The 21,425-nt window shown below is 40.8% G+C and overlaps 1 protein-coding gene across 1 annotated transcript in view; it reads left to right on the top strand.

Annotated features, from left to right (window-relative positions):
• The window catches only part of IPO8 (importin 8), a 38,398-nt gene extending 17,966 nt beyond the window's left edge, over positions 1-20,432 (top strand). The window contains exons 14-24 of the mRNA XM_010174272.2: positions 87-247; positions 683-808; positions 2,582-2,648; positions 3,358-3,483; positions 3,969-4,066; positions 5,102-5,197; positions 6,686-6,906; positions 15,010-15,215; positions 17,381-17,623; positions 18,298-18,414; positions 19,725-20,432. Of these exons, the coding sequence (XP_010172574.2) occupies positions 87-247; positions 683-808; positions 2,582-2,648; positions 3,358-3,483; positions 3,969-4,066; positions 5,102-5,197; positions 6,686-6,906; positions 15,010-15,215; positions 17,381-17,623; positions 18,298-18,414; positions 19,725-19,822 (1,559 nt within the window). The 3' untranslated portion in view covers positions 19,823-20,432. The remainder of the gene's footprint in view (positions 1-86; positions 248-682; positions 809-2,581; positions 2,649-3,357; positions 3,484-3,968; positions 4,067-5,101; positions 5,198-6,685; positions 6,907-15,009; positions 15,216-17,380; positions 17,624-18,297; positions 18,415-19,724) is intronic.
• The last annotated feature ends 993 nt before the right edge of the window (positions 20,433-21,425 follow it).

Genomic DNA, 21,425 nt, shown 5'->3' with positions numbered 1-21,425 from the left:
GTAGTCAGTTACATAGTAGTTTTGAGATACGGTGTGTTTTGTGTTTATGGGGAGTTGCTTTCACCTACTTTCAATTGTTTTTTTAGCCAAGGAGTATGTGAAGCCTTATGTAAGGCCAGTTATGCAAGAGCTCTTGCACATTGTTAGAGAGACGGAAAACGATGATCTCACCAATGTCATCCAGAAGATGATCTGCGAGTACAGTCAGGAGGTCGCTACTATCGCCGTTGACATGACTCAGCACCTGGTAAGAGACAGCAGTAAAATAACAGTCCAGTCAGAAGCACGTGCCTAGTTTGGTGAACACTTAATGAGCTTGGTTTGAAGCACACGCTGTTTAATCTTTATTAAGGTCCATCTATAGTAGTCACAATATTTTTTTCCCTGTATGAAACATCCTTTAAACCTATAGGTTTTTCAAAGATACTGAATTTTGTCACTAGTTTTAGTGAGCCAAGCTCTAAGTATTTAACATTTCAAATGACTTAACAGAGGCAAACTTCTTGAATAATAAAGAAGAGTTTATTAGCTTATTTTCTATCTTCCCCTTTAAAAATAAGGAGCATATTTTTCAATGCTGGGAGCTCTTATAGATAAGGCATTGCTGCAATTGCATTAGCCGTCTTAGCTATTAGAAATGTGAGTTTGCTCTTAAATGTCAAGTTGGTTGGTTTTTTCATAGGCTGAAATATTTGGTAAAGTACTTCAGAGTGAGGAATATGAGGAGGTAGAGGACAAAACAGTTATGGCCATGGGCATCTTGCACACGATTGACACTATCCTGACAGTTGTGGAAGATCACAAGGAGGTGAGATTTTCTTTTATATGTCTTTTCTCCTGCTGTTCCCTTGTGCCTTTCATTCATGACAACAAGCACTTCTATGCACGTTATGTCACTTGAGTTGAGGGTGCACTTACCTTAGCAGGATGGTGAATTAGTACCAAGTGATCTCTGACAAATTTGAATTCAAAGCTCAGTTTACTTTTGTGATTTCTTAATTTCTTTAGCTTTCAACTTTGAGGGAGATTTATATCCTGAGGGTAAAATCCTTAGTCCTTGTTCTGGTAAAGACTTCATCAGATAATTGTATTACAGACTGTTAAAATACATTGTAGGGAGAATTATTTTGCATAAGGCTAATTTTTCACAATTGTCACTCATATTTTGTTGTTTACCCAGCAATTTCTTGGGTAGAATTCCTAGGGATTTGTCTCCCAGTTGTGGTGCAATGTAAGTCTGCATTTCACGTGTTCAAGGAAGAGAGAGATTCTTTCTGCTTGTACCACCGGGGCTGGCTCAGGTAGGAAGGACTGACCAGAGAGGCAAAGTCAGTCAGTAACTTTAAGCTCAGCTGGCACAAAAGTGCTTTGTCCTAGATTGTTTTGCTTCCTTGATTTACAATGAGAAGGTTTTATTGCAAGTGTGAAACCTTTTTAGGAAGCTTATAATTTTGAAAATACATTAATTAAAATACTGATTATTTTCTTGTAAGACCATTGTGTTCCTTTGGATTTCAAAGCATCTTCCATTCCTTTCCAAGGACCCTTTGCATATTTTGAAAGCTAAACTGAAATGTGGTAGCTAAGCTGAGCATCAGGAGTGATAGTCTGAAGTGGATCTTGAGGTTTTAGCCTAGGAAAACCTTTGAGGTTGGGATATTTTTCATATTAATTTAGCAGCTTATTTTTCTGGTGTGTGAAGCACAAACTAAAATATTATGCAGCGTGCTCTTCATGTCAGGATCTTCAATCATTTTAGAAGTTATAGAAATGATATATGAGGTTGCAAACTCCTTAGAAATTCTTTTCCCTTTCACCATTAAGTATGGAGAGTGTTTAGCAGATGGTAACTTTTGAGTCAAGTGTCTGAAGGTAAGTGGATGAATCTGTGGTCATGTACTTAATCCCTTTGCTAGAACAAGCCCAGAAAGCCTGACATCCTGCAAGGTGATGTCTCTAACGAATGACCTGTGGTAATAACATGAAACATCTGTGTTTGCTGGTTTTAATTTGACTTATAAAGTGGCCATATAATTCTCCTTTTTGTTTAGTTTAATTCATAAATGTGTCGAACGTGACAAGGTTGAATCCTGACTTCAGCACAGTTGTACGCTCCCAGTGTCTGCCTGTGTTCCTCTTGCTGAGCCTGCTCTGGGGAGCTCTTCGTACCCCTTAGGCAAAAACAGCTTTTCCTTTCTTCCTTTTAATCCATCCTACTTAAAAAATTTCGGACAGAAGCTTCCTCTCAAACACTTTGAGTACAGTGTTACTGTATTTCCAGGCAGGACAACAGATACAGTTTTTGACAGGATCTGTAGAATAACCTTAAAATAAGATTATTATTATTTTTTTTTTTAATAAAGAAAAATGCTGTAAGTGAAAAGTTTTAAAGCAAAGCTGTCTATTGAAAATGTGAGTTCTTAGAACAGTGAGAGCTTATTTCATAATATTGTGATTGTTAATGCGACATTTAAAAAGTGATAGAAGCCTTTTTGTTTTGAAGAACTTCTCAAACTGAAATAGTCAGACATTGATTAAATTACTGTGTTTCTAAATAAACTGCTTGATGTTTTTATTTCAGATAACTCAACAGCTTGAGAGCATTTGTTTGCAGATCATTGGCCTTGTTTTGCAGAAACATGTTATAGGTATGTTTTAGAGATAGTTTTTAGAATAACATTACATGTTTTTATATTAAAAAAAAATCTTTAATTATTACAAAAAATACTATCTTCCTGAACAAAAAATAATCTTTTTTTGTGTGTGTGTTTGTGCGTGCTTCTTTAAGGAAAAAAACCATTTCATTTTCATTTATGGTTTGTTTTTCCTGATCCCCTCTCATACATTAGTCAGGCTGGTTATTGTGTTTTGGAGGTCAGACTCGAAAGCAGAAGCTGCAGTTTGGATTACAGTTCTATTTAGCTGTGTTAAAGGACAATGTCTACCATGACATTAGTCTTTTATGGACACAGTCTGCTATTAAATTACTGCTTACCCTGCACTAAAGAGCTACACAGTTTTGTTTTAAGGCTTTTAAGAAAAAACAAAAGTTGAGAAAATAAAAATATTCTTTAGTAAATAGTTTAGAAGCAATGTCTTTGGTATGCTGGTAATATATTTTTATGGTGTGTATTTATCAGAAAAAATTCTGCATGTTGTGGTAACTGTAGCCAACATGGGGCCCATCTAAAAGAGTCTTTTTCCAATTTGTATTATTTTTCTGCATATTGATTTAGTTACTAATTGCCATCTTCTAGTTGTTATATGACTTGTGGCTTGGGTTCAGATTTCAAGGTATTTGCAAGCTAAATTATTCTTTTTTAAAGCACCCTACCTCAAATTATTTCTCCTTTCCAGAGTTTTACGAAGAAATTCTTTCCTTGGCCTACAGCCTGACATGCCAGATGATTTCACCTCAAATGTGGCAGCTTTTAGGTGTTCTATACGAGGTTTTCCAGCAGGATTGCTTTGAGTACTTTGCAGGTATGATCACTTCTATTCTACTGATGTTTACAGTGTTTGGGAATTCTAAATCTCTAAAGCCCAAGTTAACAAAGGTCGCTTCCATTTAGTGTCTTGGTAAAATGATCGTGTATTTGAGTCACGCCCTGACCATCTCTTTAGTGTGGGAGTGTGACAGGAGCATATTGAAGTAGGGGAAGCATGTTCAAATCTGTCGGTGTGATCAGTTATTGGAGGAGATTCTGAACTCAAAGAAAGCTGAAATATACAAAGTTAATGTGTAACTACAAATTAATTAATTAAACTGTAGTTCTATTCTATTTCCTCTTCTGAGAATTGTGCATTATGAAGAATTCTGCTAGAATAGGCGTTTTCAGAGTTTGAATTTCCAACCGTAGCCAAGAATCTGAGCTCATGAATTCCATTACAGGACTACAGCCTCGCTGCTTAGCACTTGCATGAATTAGTTTGTCTTTTTTTTCTCTTTTACTCTCCTTGTTCTGCAGATATGATGCCTCTCTTGCATAATTATGTGACCATTGACACCGATACTTTACTGTCTAACCCAAAGCATTTAGAAATAATTTATGCTATGTGTAAAAAGGTAAGGCTTCTGATTCTTGCCGTTGCGCTTATCGCTGGTACTTCACTATCACATTAGCAGCGTCCTGAATGTGCCAGGTGGTGGCCAGTCATTTCAGGAGGAGATGAGATTTGGTCTTGGCTCAGTTCTGACTGAGTACACATAGCACCTTCACACTTTTTAAGTGATATGCTTTTTGAAATATTACACTCACAAATCTGTGTGGGAGAAAGTTGCTGTTCATCTCGACTCTCTTCTATGAACAGCTATTTTGGTAAGTAGAGGAATTAATGAAACCTGGCGTTTCCGTGGGTTGTGTTATCTTGTGAGTGGGTTCTCCAACTGTCAGCTGAGGCGCGAACTCATTTCAAGGTCTTCCTACATTTATAATGTGTCCCTTTTATGCTGATTCTCTCATGTATAATAAAGTCTGAGATTACGCTGCAGCCTTGCTCTGGTTCTAGGCATTAGAGTTTTAGGCATCTGGGAACCTCCTTATTTTTAAGAAAGTTATAGAAATTGCATGTGTTTGAGAATTCTGCTTCCTTGTCAGGTTGGATTGACACTGACCATAGGGTTGAAATGTACCGAGAGGAAACAGTCTGTTTCACATGTATGTGCATTTACACAGAACGACTGCATACATCTCTTTTTTTAATCAGAAACTAGCCTAGAGATAGGACTTCACTTTGCCAGGCTGTTAATCTGCCAGTGTCTATCATTGAAGTCAAAAGAAACAGAATGTGGAGAACATCAATGGTTCTTATAAGTGACATTTATTTTAAAAAAGGGAAAGTGATGATGTACGAAGAATACTAACGTTCATAAGGAACTGCAGCAATTTCTTCTAAATTCTTTCATTCGTCTTTAGCCACTTATCCTTGTTGATGTCGTGTAGAGATGATTTTTTAATCTGTTTTAATTCCTCACAAAATATAGTATGAATAGATATGTATATGCCACGTAGAGGTTTTTGGATGTATGCAGGTACAGGAGCATTTGCTTTCAGTGTCAGTGATTAATACTGATAAACTAAATTGTCCCTCTGGTTGTTAGGTGTTAACAGGAGATGCAGGAGAAGATGCAGAGTGCCATGCAGCCAAACTCCTAGAGGTGATTGTTCTTCAGTGCAAAGGACGGGGTATTGACCAGGTGATACATATTGAACAGGTTTTCTCTTTTACTGGTTTCCAATCATTTGTGTATGATTCCTGAGAAAAGCAGTTGGAATTAGAGAATTTGAGGGAAATGTGAAGTGTAGGAATGGGGAGAAATACAGGAGGAAGTAAATGAGCTCAGGAGAGTTTGTAAGGTTGGTTGTTTTGAGTTTTTTTTCTTTTTTGTTTTTTTTTTTTTGAGGTTAGAGATGAGTGGGCATAGCCAGAAAACGCATAGCGACCGGATGATAAGGATACAGTATGATGTGCAGGATTGTCTTTTTTTTGCTTTCTTCTATTAGGATTTCTATTTTGATGCAAAACACACGTTGTTAAAACTGTTGTGGCTGAGAGGTTAACTATATGTAACCAAAGACAGAAGTTCTTTCTCCAAACAGTATGAACCTGCTCCTTTTTTGAATATTTTGTATTACTCAGTGCTTTTGGAAATGAAGAATTTTTAGTGTGGCTGGATTGTGATTGCTGGAAAAAACAGAATTTTCCAGAGTTTCTTAGAATACACTTTTAGATAGTAGTCTTTTTCCTATTAGGGGATAAATTCTGGTCTCACGTTTTACATAATGCTCCAGCCTAGTTTACTTTAACATATCATGTTTGATGTTGCCACAGTGCAATCCGTGGACTTCAGTGATACTTTTTCAGTTTTAATAATGTATATCTGAAGTAACTGAAGATAAAAATGTTCCCTGAAAGACTTTATTTAAAAAAAAAATGTGGAAAGCATTAGAGTGAATTGTATGTATTTGCACTGAAATAAGTATGTGGTGGAAGGTTTAATTGAGCTCCACAAGTCTGTGAATTAAAATGGTTGCATACTGAACTGAGACTCATAAACTAAAACATTCATAATGCTTCCCAAATTATTATAAAGCATAAATCTGCACATCAAAATATATGTAGATGTTCATTTCATTGTGTCGAAATTTGTGCATACATGCTTTTATCTGAATAAACCCCCTCATTTCAAACTTCTCTAAGAAATTTAATGTCACTTTACATTTATTGGGGAAAAACTTATTTTATTTTTCCTGCAGATTTAGGTAATTTCATTTTTAATGCCTTTTAGTTTTGAAATTGTTGAGTATCTTTATTCAAATATGAGAACACCTTTGAGTTCTTTTCTAAACCTTTTATACACAGTAGAACAAATTCCACCAAATGGCCCCAAATATTCTCCTCCGTGCTGAGCATAACTTTGGCGATTTTTAGGTCAGAGAATAGCTGTTTTGGGGAAGATTTATAGGCATGTAATCAGAGGCTTAAAATGCATTTATGCTAGGAAGATAATAGGATGCATTCCTAGGTTATACCTGGACTTTAGTGAACTCTAGCGATCAATTCTTATAAAAGTATTTTAAACTTTTTTATCATCTGGTAACATGTATAATGTATAACGTGTTTTTTGGTTTGGTTGTTTGTTTTGGTTTGGTTTTTTTCTTCTCCTTTATGTTTGTATGCCCAGTGTATTCCACTCTTTGTGGAGGCTGTTCTGGAGCGATTAACCAGGGGAGTTAAAACCAGCGAGCTTCGTACCATGTGTCTTCAGGTTGCCATAGCTGCACTCTACTACAACCCTGACCTGCTCCTGCACACCTTAGAGAACATCAGATTTCCACACAATCCTGAGCCCATCACTGCACAGTTCATAAACCAGTGGATGAATGACACAGACTGTTTTCTGGGGCAAGTGTTGTCATTTTTTTTTACTTTTAAAAGACCATGGTTTTGATTTTTTTGTTTACTTCTGTTTGTACCCTTAGTCACGTTGATGGAAGAGTTTTCATTCCTTGGTTAGTCTAAATAACAGGAATTCACACCAGGTGTAATTGCTGTGGTGCCAGTGAAGGTGACCCATGTCCACGTCACTTTTCTGGGTCTGTTCATTACATGTTGAATTTTCTGTGTTGTGAGGATACAAGGGTACAATACATACCATATTCCAGAATTCTTTTAAGTGCCTTAATCACAAACTATCTGCTTCTCCAAGAGATGGTCCAGTGTGCATTGAGGGCAATATTCAGAGCTGAGCAGCAGGAGTTCAGCGAGATGTTGAACTTTTATTCTGAAACACAGTGTATATGTATTTTCTGTTCTATATTTTATAAAGTATTTTTAGCTGTTCCATTTAATATTAAAAAAACCCAACATTATTCTGTCCAATGAACCCCATACTCTGATTTTAATCCTTGCAAGTTGTTCACGATTGACTTTGCATATTTGTCATTAAGTCATTGATGTTTAGCATATTCCTTGAGCATGTGTGAAGGGTTGGTTAAGGGTTTAGAGGTTTGTTCAGCCTGGAGAAGAGGAGACTGAGAGGAGATCTCATGGGGGTCTAGAACTTCCTCCCAAGGGGAAGAGGAGGGGCAGGCGCTGATCTCTTCTCTCTGGCCACCAACCAATGCCAGGAGGCGAGGAAATTGCAGGAAGATGTGGCAGGGGAGGGTGAGGTTGGCCATGAGGAAAAGGTTCTTGAGGCAGAGGGTGGTGGAGCACTGGCACAGGCTCCCCAGGGAGGTGCTGATGGCACCAAGCCTGACAAGATTCCAGCAGCATTTGGCCACCATGTGCCCTCAGGGACATGGTGTGAATGTTGGGCTTGTCCTGTGCAGGGACAGGAGTTGGACTCCATGATCCTTGTGGGTCCTTTCCAGCTCACAACATTCTGGGATTCAACGTATGTTGGGTGCACTAGTGTGCACTTGGGCAGAAACTGAACATTTGTAAAGTAAATGAAGGTGGACAAAGCCTGTCATCACTTGTTGCTGGGTGGATGTGAAGTCCAGTGCTCGACAGTCCTTGCCCCACAGCTGAGATGTGGCATCTGACTGTGAGATTCAGATCTGCTTAAGGGCAAAGTCAGATGTGGGTAACAGGTACCTCTCACCTTCCTGCCATGAGTTACATGTTGTCACTGGAGGCTGACATCTGACTGCAGGTGTTATGGAGAGGCTTAGAGTATGTCTTCTCTGCTCATAGTCTATGTCAACAGGGTAAGTGAAGTGTCAGCGTGTTAGGAATCATGCCATGAATGAGCATGGGCTGAGACAGGCAGCTCCGGACCCACAGATACGTACCTCATTACAGGTTGTCATTCTTTTTCTGCCTGTTTTTTTATTGCTACAGTCTTATCTTTCCAATTCTAAACAAGTCTCTAGGGAGCTTCTTATAAGATGGTTTCTCCACTCCCCAGTCATTCAAACAGCTTTTCTCCATCACAATTCTTATCTGAGTTAATCTTTCTTACACAGAATTATATGCTGTCTTGGTATAGCTACTTTATTGCCTCAGTGTCCATCTCAAATTTAGAACTGTGGGGCATAACTGTATCATAACTATAATAAAATAGTGACTTCCAGTCAATCAATCACCAACTAATATATGCAGGTTTTGCTCTCGGCGTGTCCTTTGTAGTATTTTTAAGACACATACTAAATGCACACAGTAAAATTTACTTTCCTCTGTCCTATGCACCCAGTTCAGTGGGATGAGGATGAAGGTGTAGTTTGTAGAAGTGCAGCACAGCCTGCTTTATTTCGGGTCTGCACCTTAGTTCTGTCTGTTTTACTAGAATGAAAACTACTTGGAATACAGGAGACACTGCCTGCTCTGGTGTACACAGGCTTTGTGCAGATTCCCCATCCCTGTCTGTATTTGAAGGTATTACCATAGCAGTCTCTCCTTGAAGAAAAAAGAATTAAAAGTACTAAATTAAACAGATAAAAAGTGTGTGTGGGGAAATCTTTTATTCATTATAACAAAACCAAACAGTTTATATTGTCACAAGCATTCTTACTTCTTCTCCCTGCCACATGTACAAAATGTCTATAGTACGTCCTGTATCTTCACATAAATCCCCATCTCATCAATCAGAGGGGTTACCTGCACTGGTGACAAAGGAAGCGTAAAGGACCCAATGTCCCTCATTTCTTTTGGAGTGCCAGTGGCTGAAAAAGGGCACCTTTCAGTCTACCTCTCCCACACCTTGTGGTAATATTATTGTTAATTACTAAATTGTTTTTATATCTAATTATATATCTGTTTATATCTAATTATTTTTATATCTACCTTAGAAAAGAGCAAAGATTTTTTTAGGATTTCCATGTACTGATTTTTTTTTTTAAATGGCTGAAGCAAAGTTCTTGAGGTTCAGCTCTTGGCACTGTCATTTTTTTCTACTGCGTATCAAATGGCGAACGCAGACAGAGACAGAAGGAAAGAAGATATTCCCTATAGGTGGTAAACTTGTCATTCTGTTTTTAAAAGAAATAGAAAATGAACAAGATTTATAGCCTTAAACAGTTCATCCTAGACCATTCAGTGAGAAACTAGTCAGATCCAGAGGAGAAGAATGCTGCAGATCTGAACTGGCTCCGACCTCAAGTACTCCTGTGAGCTACAGCTTAACCTGCTGTTCTTCCGTGTTGCTTTTCAGAAGCACCAGCAACTGCAGCTGCTGCTCAACTGAGTTCTTCAGAGCTGAGACAAAAGTTGACAAAACCAACGAAAATGAAACACGGAGATAATCGTGCTGGATTCTGCTCAGGCTCCGCACTTGAGCGGCAGCAGGAGATTAAGATGTATCTCTTTGATCTGCTGCTACCAGCAGTGAAATTAATATCTGTAATATTGCTTAAATCTAAAAATCACTGTTCCTTCAGTGCTGTCTCCTCAGTTTGGGGCTTCCAGGTGTGGAGCTTTTGCTATAGTACTGCTTGTCAGGCGCTGTGGTGTGATGGAAAGGACTTCTTCCCTCAGGACAGCACTGCCTCTAGACTGTTTATTTTAGTAAGGGTAGTAAGGGTCATCATCTGAACAGCAGCCAGATATTCCAAAACCTAACTGGACAGGAAAAGAGAGGGATGCAAACAAAATCTGGCTTTCTTGAAACCAACCAACAAAGATGATTAAGGGGCTGGAGCATCTTTCTTATGAGGAAAGACTGAGAGAGCTGGGTCAGTTCAGCCTGGAGAAGAGCAGACTGAGAGGGGGGGACAGTGAGCGAGCGGCTGGGTTTGGCTGCCGGCCCAGTGCCAGCCCAGTGCCACCACAAGAGCTCAGAACTCATTGTAAGACTGTGCATAAATCCAGTATGTTATTGTGGACATTACATACCTGTGGATATCTGCCTATAATGCTCATGTACCACGGTGTATTGTTTCTATTTATTTCTAAATGTTTTCTACAGTAACTTCAAACTTCAAGCCATTTGTAGAAACATTTATTCCTCACTGCTTTCTCCCTTTTTCCTGACAGGTGAAATTTGGATGAGACTTCTGCGTGACTTATGCTTACTCTTGTACTAAAAATTCTTCTGTGGAAACTAGGGTGAAAGGAAAATCTACCCTGCTTCAAAAAAAAAAAAAAAACCCAACTCAATAAGTGATTTTAGTTTTTTAGAAGCTGAACATGGGGATTTATTTGGTAGGAGTTTAAATAGTTAGAAATCCTATTTTCTGAGAGTTGTAAAATCCGAGTGTTATTATATTAAAACAGAGTTGGTTCCAACTTTGCAACTAGAAGGAAATGGCTAATTATTTGCAGTTTGTCCAGGAACTGAACTGATGTAATAGAGGGCAACTTGATCCTCACAAAAAGGAGCACAGCACACCAGTAAAGGAAAGGCTGAGTGATTTCCCTTTGAAATACTTTCAGCTTGGTTTAAAATACAAAAAATTCTTAGATTTTTTTTATTTTGGCCCTGTATTGCAAAGAAGTGTATTAACGAGAAAAGAGCCTGCAGATTATGAAGACCACACGCACGCAGCTTGTTAAAAATAGACTTGCCTGGGAGTCGTTGTGCATCGCGCTGCTGTGTGCTGCACGTTTAGCACTGAGGGAGCAAACAGAGTCCAGGATTGTTGGGGACGACTGTTGTGAGCTGCTGAAGCACTGGTGATGCCACAGCTCGAGTGCTGGGTTCAGTGTTGGGCCCCTGACTCCAAGAAGGACATGGAGGTGCTGGAGCGTGTCCAGAGAAGGGCAACGGAGCTGGGGAAGGGTCTGGAGCACAAGTGTGCTGAGTTCCCAGCTGAGGGAACTGGGGGTGTTGAGCCTGGAGAAAAGGAGGCTGAGGGGAGACCTTGTGGCTCTGTGCAAGTCCCTTGGAGGAGGGAGGAGAGAGGTGGGGGGGGGTCTGTTCAACCAAGGAGCAAGGGACAGGACAAGAGGAAATGGGCTCCAGTTGTGGCCAGGGCAGTTGAGATGGGATGTGAGGAAGAATTTCTTTGCTGCAAGGGTTCTGAGGCATTGGAAGGGGATGCCCAGGGCAGTGGTGGAGTCCCCATCCCTGGAGGGATTGGAGAGTTGTGTAGACATAGTGCTGAGGGACATGGGTTAGTCGGGGACTTGTCAGTGTTGGGTTCATGGTTGGACTCGCTGATCTTAGAGGTCTTTTCCAATCCAGGCCATGCCGTGGTTCTGTGACAAAGCACTAAGGAGAACTGTATCCAGGCTCCCTCGTGCAGGTGGAAGGGTGGTGAAATAATGAGCCTTTGGATAGCAAAGGAGCAGTCCTGGAACCATTCTTTGCCATTATTGAAACATGCAAATGACATAAAACTCTCTTTTGCTTGTTCAGTCCTGTGGGTACTCGGTGTGGCTGGGATGTATCGGTGTAGGATGCTGAAGGTCAGGTGAAGCAGATGCTTGTCCTGCTGTTTGTCTCTGTGGGCAGATGGAAGAAATAAGTCTCCTTCTAGCTCAGGTTCACTAACCGTGGCTTGATGCCTGGATTTCTGCTGTCCTGCTGGGCCTTCCAATAACATGCAGATTCTGAAGATGTGTTCATGCTTAGAACTTCTCTGTTTAGAAGTTTGAAAATGGAGTGTGACAAATAGGCTGTATTTTTTGGCCTTTTGGCTGCTTCCTAATGATGACTTCCTTTTAAACAGCACTGCTTGATTGTTGCAGTTCCATTTGCTGTCCAGAAAAGGGAATTTAGTATGAAACTTAAGCCACTAATTACTAAGATTTTTTTTTACATTTTTTTTACATTTTACACAATTGGCATTGTGTAATGGTGGCTTTTTCAAATACATTCTAAAAGTTTGTGCCAAGTGTCAGTAACTACTCATTCATTACACATACACTGAAATGGCTTCATTATGCATTTGGGGAAGAAATTTCATGGCTCTCCAATGTCAAAGTGCAGGATAGGTATCTTGTGCACAGATTACAGAGCTTTGGTCAAACTTGGATGAAGGTGCTGGCAGAGAGAGAGGAGGTAAAGTTCTTTCCTTTTTGTACTTGCAGTAAGGACAACTCTCCCCAAAAAGTTATGTTTCATTCATAGGTAGCATCATCTTTAGCCTGGATTTTGGTCTTCATGATGTTGGCATGTTCTCTCTTTTTTTTCAACATAGATAAAGGAGTAAGGAGTTGGTTTTTGGTTTTTTTTTGGGGGGAGAGGGTGGTTTTTTTAAATTTATTTGGGTTTATTTTTGGTGAAAACAGACCCTGTTCCCCTAACTCAGTTTCCTTGGTTGATTTCTGTGCCCTCTTTTGTGCCTCATTCGTTTCAAAAAGAAAATATTGCAGTTAGCAGTGATGGAAGGATGCTCTTCGCCTGCTTGCATTTACATACATTTTTCAACACATGTAAATGGAGCAGCCAAACCCAAAATGACAAAGCATGTCATTTGATATGCTAGTTGACTGTTTTTCTTGGAAGGTCTTCTGTGATTGTAACGTTACACATGGTTGTATATAATTTATTGTTGTTGTCAAATACTCTGAGAATGGAATCATTTTGCTAAGACCTAACAGGACTAACAACGTGGGAGGTGTACTGAAATCCCTCCAGACCCCCAGCATTGTTTAAGCACGTGTAAAGTTCAGAAAGATGTGATACATGATCACTTGTATTACTTGAGGAATATTATAGTTCAGTGGCATGTTATATGGGATCTTTGGTGAAGAAATTGTAAGCACTTTAAAAATTGTATTTCTATAGTAATTTTTGAAGTAGCGGATTGAGCTGGCTGTTCCCTGTAAGCTTTAGTGCAGCCTTTGGTGCACATCTTGCTAGCTGCTTTTCTCTCAACTTGTGTCCTCTTCATTCTAAAGTAAAACTGATTCAATAATGAAAGTATCTTCTGAGAGTCTAGAGCCTGGCCATTTTCTGCCAGCTCTGGAGGTTTGCTTTGTGTCTGTAGTTCTGGCTGAAACTGCTTGTTGGAACTACTTAGAGTCACAGAATCCCAGACAGGTTTGGGTTGGAAGGGACCTGAAAGCTCATCCAGTCCCAACCCCCCTGCCAGCAGCAGGGACACCTTCCACTAGACCAGGTTGCTCAAAGCCTCATCCAACCTGGCCTTAAACACTTCCAGGGAGGAGCAGCCACAGCTTCTCTGGACAACCTGGGACACTGTCTCACCACCCTCTGGGTGAAAAATTCTGTCCTCGGATCTCACCTAAATAATCTCCCCTCTCTCGGTTTCAAACCATCTCCCCTTGTCCTGTCACTCTCTGCCCATGGACAAAGTCTCTCTCCCTCCTGTTTCTAAGCTCCCTTCAGGCACTGGAAGGCTGCAGTGAGGTCTCCCTGGAGCCTTCTCTTCTCCAAGCTCAACAAGCCCAACTCCCTCACCCTTCCTTGAGCAGAGAGGTGCTCCAGCCCTCTGATCATCTTCCTTGCTCTCCTCTGGACCCGTTCCAACAGCCTGGATACAAAACTGCAGCTGGGGCCTCCCAAGGGCAGAGCAGAGGGGGACAATCCCCTCCCTGGCCCTGCTGCCCACCCCTCTGTTGATGCAGCCCAGGACACAGTTGGCCTTTGGGCTGCAGTCACACACTGCTGGCTCAGGTCAAGCTTGTCCTGCAGAAGGCTTGCACAGAAGCTGTCAGCATCACATTGAATAGTCCAAATAAAAGAAGCTCCTCTCAAGCCCTTAGTAGCAAAATACCATCATGTTAGAGGGGAGCCGAATACTACTGGTACCTCCAGTAATGGAGGAATTTTCCCTGTCTTGTGTGCGAGACATGAAAATCAGTTCTTCTTAAGAGCATAGGCTCTTACCTAGTTTCCTGCCTATGGTCACATAAAAATCTTTCTGCTACTGATCTCATTATTTTCTTTCCTTTCAGTTATCTATAGTTCGTTTGTTTTACTGGAGTTCTACTCATTTGCAAGTTTCCTATTTGAAATAATTCCAATAACTTCAGTAATTCCCTATTGAATAACTGATAGGGTGGGATTGTTTCCCTGCTTTCACTGGAGTTAGCAATGTGTCTCAAGTTAGTGTTGGAAATCGAATGTCATTCTGATGGACTCTTAATAAACATGTTTAAATACAGCTAGCCCTGTGGCACTCTGTAAATGCACCCTGCAATTCAGTGCCTTCCCACTTATCATTATTCCTCACTAATAGTCTTTTTACTAATTTCAGTCATTGCAACAGTACTGCTATCGAAGCCAAGGCAAATTAATTTTCCATCCTATTTAATTATGATAATCTGTATCAAATGCCTTATTAAAGACAAGATATCCTACATAATTATTAAACAGTATCTATTTGGCATGACAAACTTTGCACTTGGTAATCAGAAAGAGTTGTTCCAGGAATTTGGCCAGTGCTTGAGAGGTCTTTAATTGTTATCGGAGAATTACTTGCATTCAGAACAAAGGAAATAATGTGCTTAGGAGCTTCCCGCATGGATTTTGAGCATAGTCTCTGTGACATTGTCTTCTGCCACGTCAAGCACTAGGACTTTAATGCTCACTACATACCCTTGCAGTGAAAATCTGGTGGGTTTTTTTTGTCTAACAAGTGTGTGTTGTTTCAGACTCCATGACAGAAAGATGTGTATAATAGGACTGAGCATCCTAATGGAATTGCAGAACCGACCGCCTGCGGTGGACGCTGTGGCTGCTCAGATCGTCCCTTCAGTCCTCCTCCTCTTCCTGGGCTTAAAACAAGTTTGCGCCTCACGAGAACTCACAGAACATGAGGATCATGCTAAAGATGAAAAGCACATTGCAGAAGATAATGGTAAAATCTCCCCTTTACACATTATGGATTTTTTCTGGATTTAATTTAAAGGGGGTAAGAGATGGAGGTTAATTTTCAAGACTCATTAGTCTGCTGAAAATAGCTCAGTTTACTGGGTGCTTGACAGATCATCGTAGGAATTGATTTACTCCTCCCAAAATGTAATCAAAATGTTTCAGTGTAACACTTTGTGAAAGGGTAGTATTGGTTTAAGAGTAACCATAAAACTTGCAAGTCCACTTTTCTGGGTTGTGAATGTGCTCCCTCTTCTCACGTAGGCAGCTGGGTTATATTGCTGATTCCTGGAAAGAAGCTGTTCCTAGTACCCAGCTATTTGAAAGACCTGTTTGGCTGAACTTTGAAGGAAATCCTAGCAAGTCTTCTTTGGCCAAATGGAAAGTGATTTGCAAAGTGAGGTTTGAGATGGCTGAGGTTCCTGGAGCAGACAGACCTCTTCCTGCTGTGTCTGCCAGAGGACTAAAAATATCAAAGAACCATCGTGACAATGGTCCAATGTAGTTGATTTACCTGGCCTTGCTGTATTGAAAACCCACCACCACCCTCTGTTCCAGGGAGATTTTACTGGTGTGGCTCGCTTGATTGCAGCACATGTTTCACCTGCACGAGTAACCTGTGTAATGGCCTCTGTGGTCAGGTCCAGCCCTCCATCACAGGCTCATCAATATGTTGCATCTCTCCCTAGATGTCCCCATGTTTCATGGGCCCATTGAGCTACAGTTAGCTCACCCTTACGTTCCCAGTCCAGGTCCACGGGAGCTACCTCAATTTTGGCAGCTTTATCTACATGTTCATTGTTTTGATGTTCTTCCATGGCGTGGCTTTTGGGCACATGTGAGCACCTACATGACGTACCTTTAAAGTCATGTTTTCTACTCAAGCAGCGATGTCCTGCCACAATGCAGCAGCCCAGATGGGTTTCCCCCTGCGCTGCCAGTTCGTCTTCCACTGCTGCAGCCACCCCACAGGGAGTTAGCCACCATCCAGGGTTCACTGTAGAGACAGAGCACTGGCCACTTGTCTCATCCAGCAGTCTCTAGGGCTAGTTGGATGGCTTTCACTTCTGCAAACTGACGTGACTCGCCTTCTCCTTCAGTGGCCTCAATGACTTGTCATGTGGGACTCCACACAGCAGCTTTCCACTTCCTGTGGTTTCCCACCACACAACAGCGTCCATCAGTAAACCTTGCGGAGGGAGTTGTGGGGAGTGAATTTGACACAGCATTGCAGGCAGATGTGTGTGTGGCTGTATTTGACTTGGAACAGGAGATAGATGGGTTGAGGTCTGAAAATTAGATTGGGTGTAAACAGATTATGTAATCCACTCAGATTTCACACAGTGTGGTTGTTCTATAATGAAATTACAGAATTCTTCTCAGTGCATAGGAATACAGTATGGAAACAGCACAGTAATTTCCAAATCTCTGTCCTGTGATCCAGTCCCTGCTTGTTGCAGATATGATCATCTTTATTCTTTGTAAACTGTTAACACAGGAAGAGCTGAAGGTTTGGAATTGAAGGTGGTGGGTTTTTTTAATCTTGATTATAAGTCAGAACCATTTTTTCCTTAAGTAAGAAATAGCAGTGTTTAGAATTGCATGTTGGAGTTGGGTTTAATTCAGGATGGAATCATTGTTTCAGAAGTGGAATGGAAGGTGAAGCTAAGCAAAAGGTGCTGGTTTAAGGTTTTTTTTTCAAACAGAGGAGCACTCTGAAGAATAGCAGGCAGACATTTGGTCTACATCTGGCGTTCTCTTTGTTCTGTGTCAGTTTGTGAAGTCTGCGCAAATCTTTATTTGTTCACCATTTAAAAAGCACAGTGATGGAACACTTTATCCAAGACACATTTCCTCAGTTTTTTTGGATCCTATAATTGCACAATGGCTGCATAAATGAAAGAAGAAAAAAGCTGGCAGTTTCACGTTCCCCAGGTGTGCTTAGAAACAAAAGTTTAACTGATCTTGAATGTAGGAAACATTTCAATGGCTTAATTTTTCCAGTTCTTCTCAGATTCAGGGAGAAGGGTGTTAACAGAGGGTCCTCTTTCCAGCCAAAGCCTAGATTTATTAATTGTTCTTCATTCATAAGTCATTGTTTCCTCATACTTTTAAAACTTTGTTTCACAAAACACATCAATGCTTTTGCAGAAGAGATACCGAGTGATGAGGAGGAGACAAATGAAGTGAGCCAGGCGATGCAAGAGAACCATGGTGGAGGAGGAGGAGGAGGTGGTGGTGGTGGTGGAGGTGAAGAGGAAGAGGATGAAGATGATGATGATGATGACTGGGATGAAGATGCGTTGGAAGAGACTGCCCTTGAAGGGTTCAGCACACCTCTTGACCTTGAAAATGGTGTTGATGAATACCAGTTTTTTACGCAAGCACTTTTAGGTATGTGTTTGCTGTTTGGCAAAATGATCTGACATGATGAAGTAGTTTGGAGGTGTTTGTGATCATCACCAGGAAAAACCCTTTTCTTTGTTATGAGTAATGATTTAGATTATTGAAGATATGATCTTGCTTTCTAATAATGTTGATCCTGAGATTTTTTTTTTGCTTACAAGTACTATAAAAACCAAATGGTAGCAAATACAGCCAGAGATTAATTCTCTCCGTGTTCTCTTTCAGAATGTTTCAGTCACAGGCTAAATAAGTGGGACTCGGTCACTAGAGGGGCTCCTATAAATAGACATATTTGTCACTTTCTAGATGTTAAAATCATAATGAAGAAATTATTTTCTCCCTTTCCTGTTTGACAAATCCTGTTGCTTTTAGTTTTGATGTGAGTTCTAAATTAGAAAGTTCACTTCATCACTGTCCATGAATAATGGCCACACGGTTAACTTGCTGTTTCAGAAAGCAGAGGATGTAATTAAGTTCCCCAGAATGGATTGCCTCTATTACAGTGGGGGGATTCTGTGCTAAGAAAACCAACAGGAAAACTGAACCTGTACAAATTCTGTTTTAAAACGAACCAGGAAATTCCATGTGTTTCATTTTGTTCTTCTGAAATTAACTTGCAACGTAGCCTGATAATCACTTTGTGCCCGATCCTGTTCCGACAGCGGTGCAGAGCCGAGATGCAGCATGGTACCACTCGCTGACAGCACCACTGAGCGAAGATCAGAAGAAACAGCTGCAGGAAATTTATACATTAGCAGAACACCGGAGAAACGCTGCAGGTGAGTCACTTCTGCGGGGCCATTTTACCTGTGGCGGGGATGTTGGAATCACATCTAATCTGTAACAACAGAGAGAATAAATCTCTGTGCTAATTAACATTTCCTGAGAGGAGCGAGTAGGATACTGCACTTATATTTTCCCTTGCTTGGAGGTGTGTGTTATTCTGAGAGATTATTATTGCTTCTAATTATTTGCCTTCTCATTGGCAAGTGCTGCTGTTTGAACAGGGTATGAACTACTTTTGCACAATCTGACCTTTGAAATGAAGGTGAAATTAAGGCAATACCTAGCTGTCAGCCAGGCATTTGATGAAGATCACTATAGATTATTATGTGTATAACAGGTTTCTAACTGCTAACATTGCCTTCACAGTCAGTGAAGGGTTTTAGATGTTTAGAAAACTTGCATCATGGAGAATAAAATCAGATTTGTTGTGGTTTCACTAGGATAATGTTTTCCTCAGCAGCTGGAGCAGCTGTGTGTTGGGTTCAGTGTGGGATTTGTGATGAGAAGAATGTTGATCAGGTACCAATGTCATTAGTTGCTGCTGCAGCCCAAGCTCATTGTGTTTGGGGAGTTGCAGGTGCAAAGGGCTGGGAGGGGGGAAGCACAGTAATTAGCAAAACCCCAAATTGGCATTTGGCTCTGCCAATGAGATATTCCATCTCCTATCCCGGCATGGGCAGGACATGAACCAGGGCTGACTGGAAATCGGGGGGATTCCCTCAGGGATCGCTCAGGCTCTCGCTCTTCTGGGGTTTGGGGACTGTCTGTGCTCTGGGATCACTGGCTGGGACAGGCTGGGCATCGGTCGGCGGGTGGTGAGCAACTGCACTGGGCATCACTCATTTGCATGTTCTGTTAGTACTGTTATTATCATTATAATTTTATTTTAATTAGCAAATAGTTTTTATCTCAACCCACGAGTCCCCTTGCCCTTTTCCTTCCAATTCTCTCCCCTACTCCCTGGAAGGGGAGTGGGGAAGAGTGGGAGAGCAGGCTGTGTTTGGCTGCAAACCAAAAGGGTGAAACCACCACAAGAATTAATCCAAAAAACACACAGAATAGTGTAGCATAGCCTGGTTCTGGAGAGGATTGATTTCTCAGCTCTGTTGTAGAGGTGTGTGTGCTTATGCATTTAGAGAAGATCTGAGTATATTTTTTCCTGTCACTGCATTTAGGGAATGAGATTTTGACTCAACCGAGAATTTTCTCCACAACTTTGCGTTCTTAGCTGAGCTGTATTGTCTCTGGCAGAAGTGTTCTCTGTAGCCTATTTTTCATATCCTTTCCTTTCTTTGAATTCTAGAGACTAAGACAATAGAACAACAAAGTGGCTACACATTTGACAACAAAGGACTGATCACAGCGTTAAACTTTGCGGGAGGTACTCCTGGTGGCAACTGAAGGATCAACGACAAAGGTCAATGGGAAGGGTCTCATCATTACATTTTCTTGAAATCATCGTGACTTCTGAGTGACAGGGGAGGGTAATTTAATGCTGCTGAAGGTTTCCTGGAAAATCGCAGTGCGCTCCCCCCACCAGAATGTTCTTTCTTAACCAGCTACTGTAATGTACAAATTCTTGTGGTGTTTTTATAATTGGGATGGACTGAAAGGAAGCTATTTGTCCTCAAGGAACCTGAATGACTGGGAGGGGCCAGGCTGCATCTAATCGAGTTGCACTTCTCAGGTTTTTGCTGTGCAGGATTGATAGATTCATATGGATAACAGTGCCTTCTGTTGTACGTGGGTTGCCTGAACAAATGGATTTTGGAGTGCATTATAATTTTGTAAGTGTAAGGACATTTCTTGATACACTGTAAGCCTTGGTTCCATGTTTTCCAGTCACCTGCTTTTTCCTACTCGGTTTAATCGTTTGTTGGTTGCGTACACATTGCTGGATTCAGAAGATTATCTTCCCTATTTGATGGAGACCAGGGAGGTATCTGTTGAAGTTGCAAAGCATGCACTGGTTACATCAAAAGTCTTAACAAAATTGCAGATTTTCCCTTGATGCAGTAGTCTTAAATTATTTCTCTTAGCCATGAAATCAGCTCACTTGAGTTGTGATGGCATGCATGGCAGGGGGCGACCCTAAATCTACATGGGTATCACCTCTTGCCTGGACAGGCGGTGTGGCCCTCGCACGTGGACATTCTACATGACAACTTTTTATTTCCACTATTTTTGATGACTATTGGATTTTACTGGGGGTTCGATAAACCTCTTTTCTCTTTTTATTCATTCATTACCGTTCCAATGGTCGTACTGAATGATGTGGTACAAAATATTGACAGTATTTTATTTATCTTGATAGAAGAAAAACAGCTCCAAACTTATTTCTTAACCTTACACTTTTGTGATTGAATTTCTGGTCTGCATTCCATTTGGCTGTTCTTATCCCATGCTGAAATTTCATTATCTGCTAGATTTTTCCTAAAAAAAAGATGGTTTCTCATAAATGGAAACACGTTTAACAGGGTGTTTGTGAATGCGTTTATTTAGTGAGAAACTGATAGCAGTACTAATTTGAATAGGTGCCCCTCCTTTAGGTCTATTGGAATCACAGTGGTGTAGCCAAAATAAGTAGGGGTGCTTTAGAATGTGAATCTTGGGTTGGAGATAAAATATTTAGACCAGATTTTGTCTCTGTGTGTTAATTTCTTTATGACTTAAAAGTATTTCCCAAGCAATTCTGAGCACGTGCTGATAATGTATTTCTGTAGAGCAGTGCCGCAGCTGAGAAGTCAAAGCCCTTCCCATACCCCGTCACATTTTCAGCGACCATGCTGAATTACAGGTTGCTGGCCCTGCTCTCTGCTGAAGATTTCATTTTTTTCTGTGTCAGAGTAATTATAATTCAGTCTGATAAATCTGAAGTGCTCTGTGCCCTGGTTTCTGGAGAAGGCCAAAGTGTCTCTGCCTGTTCCTTGACCGATCCCCTGGAATTTTCTCAGCCTGGCAGCTGTGGGGCAGAAGGTTTCCCGCTGCTTTCCTTTTTCCTGCA

Source organism: Antrostomus carolinensis, unplaced genomic scaffold (genome assembly GCF_000700745.2).
Source record: "Antrostomus carolinensis isolate BGI_N321 unplaced genomic scaffold, ASM70074v2 scaffold128, whole genome shotgun sequence".
In the NCBI taxonomy this organism is placed as follows: domain Eukaryota; kingdom Metazoa; phylum Chordata; class Aves; order Caprimulgiformes; family Caprimulgidae; genus Antrostomus; species Antrostomus carolinensis.
The sequence above is the reverse complement of the archived record's forward strand: the minus strand, read 5'-3'. Positions and strand labels throughout refer to the sequence as shown.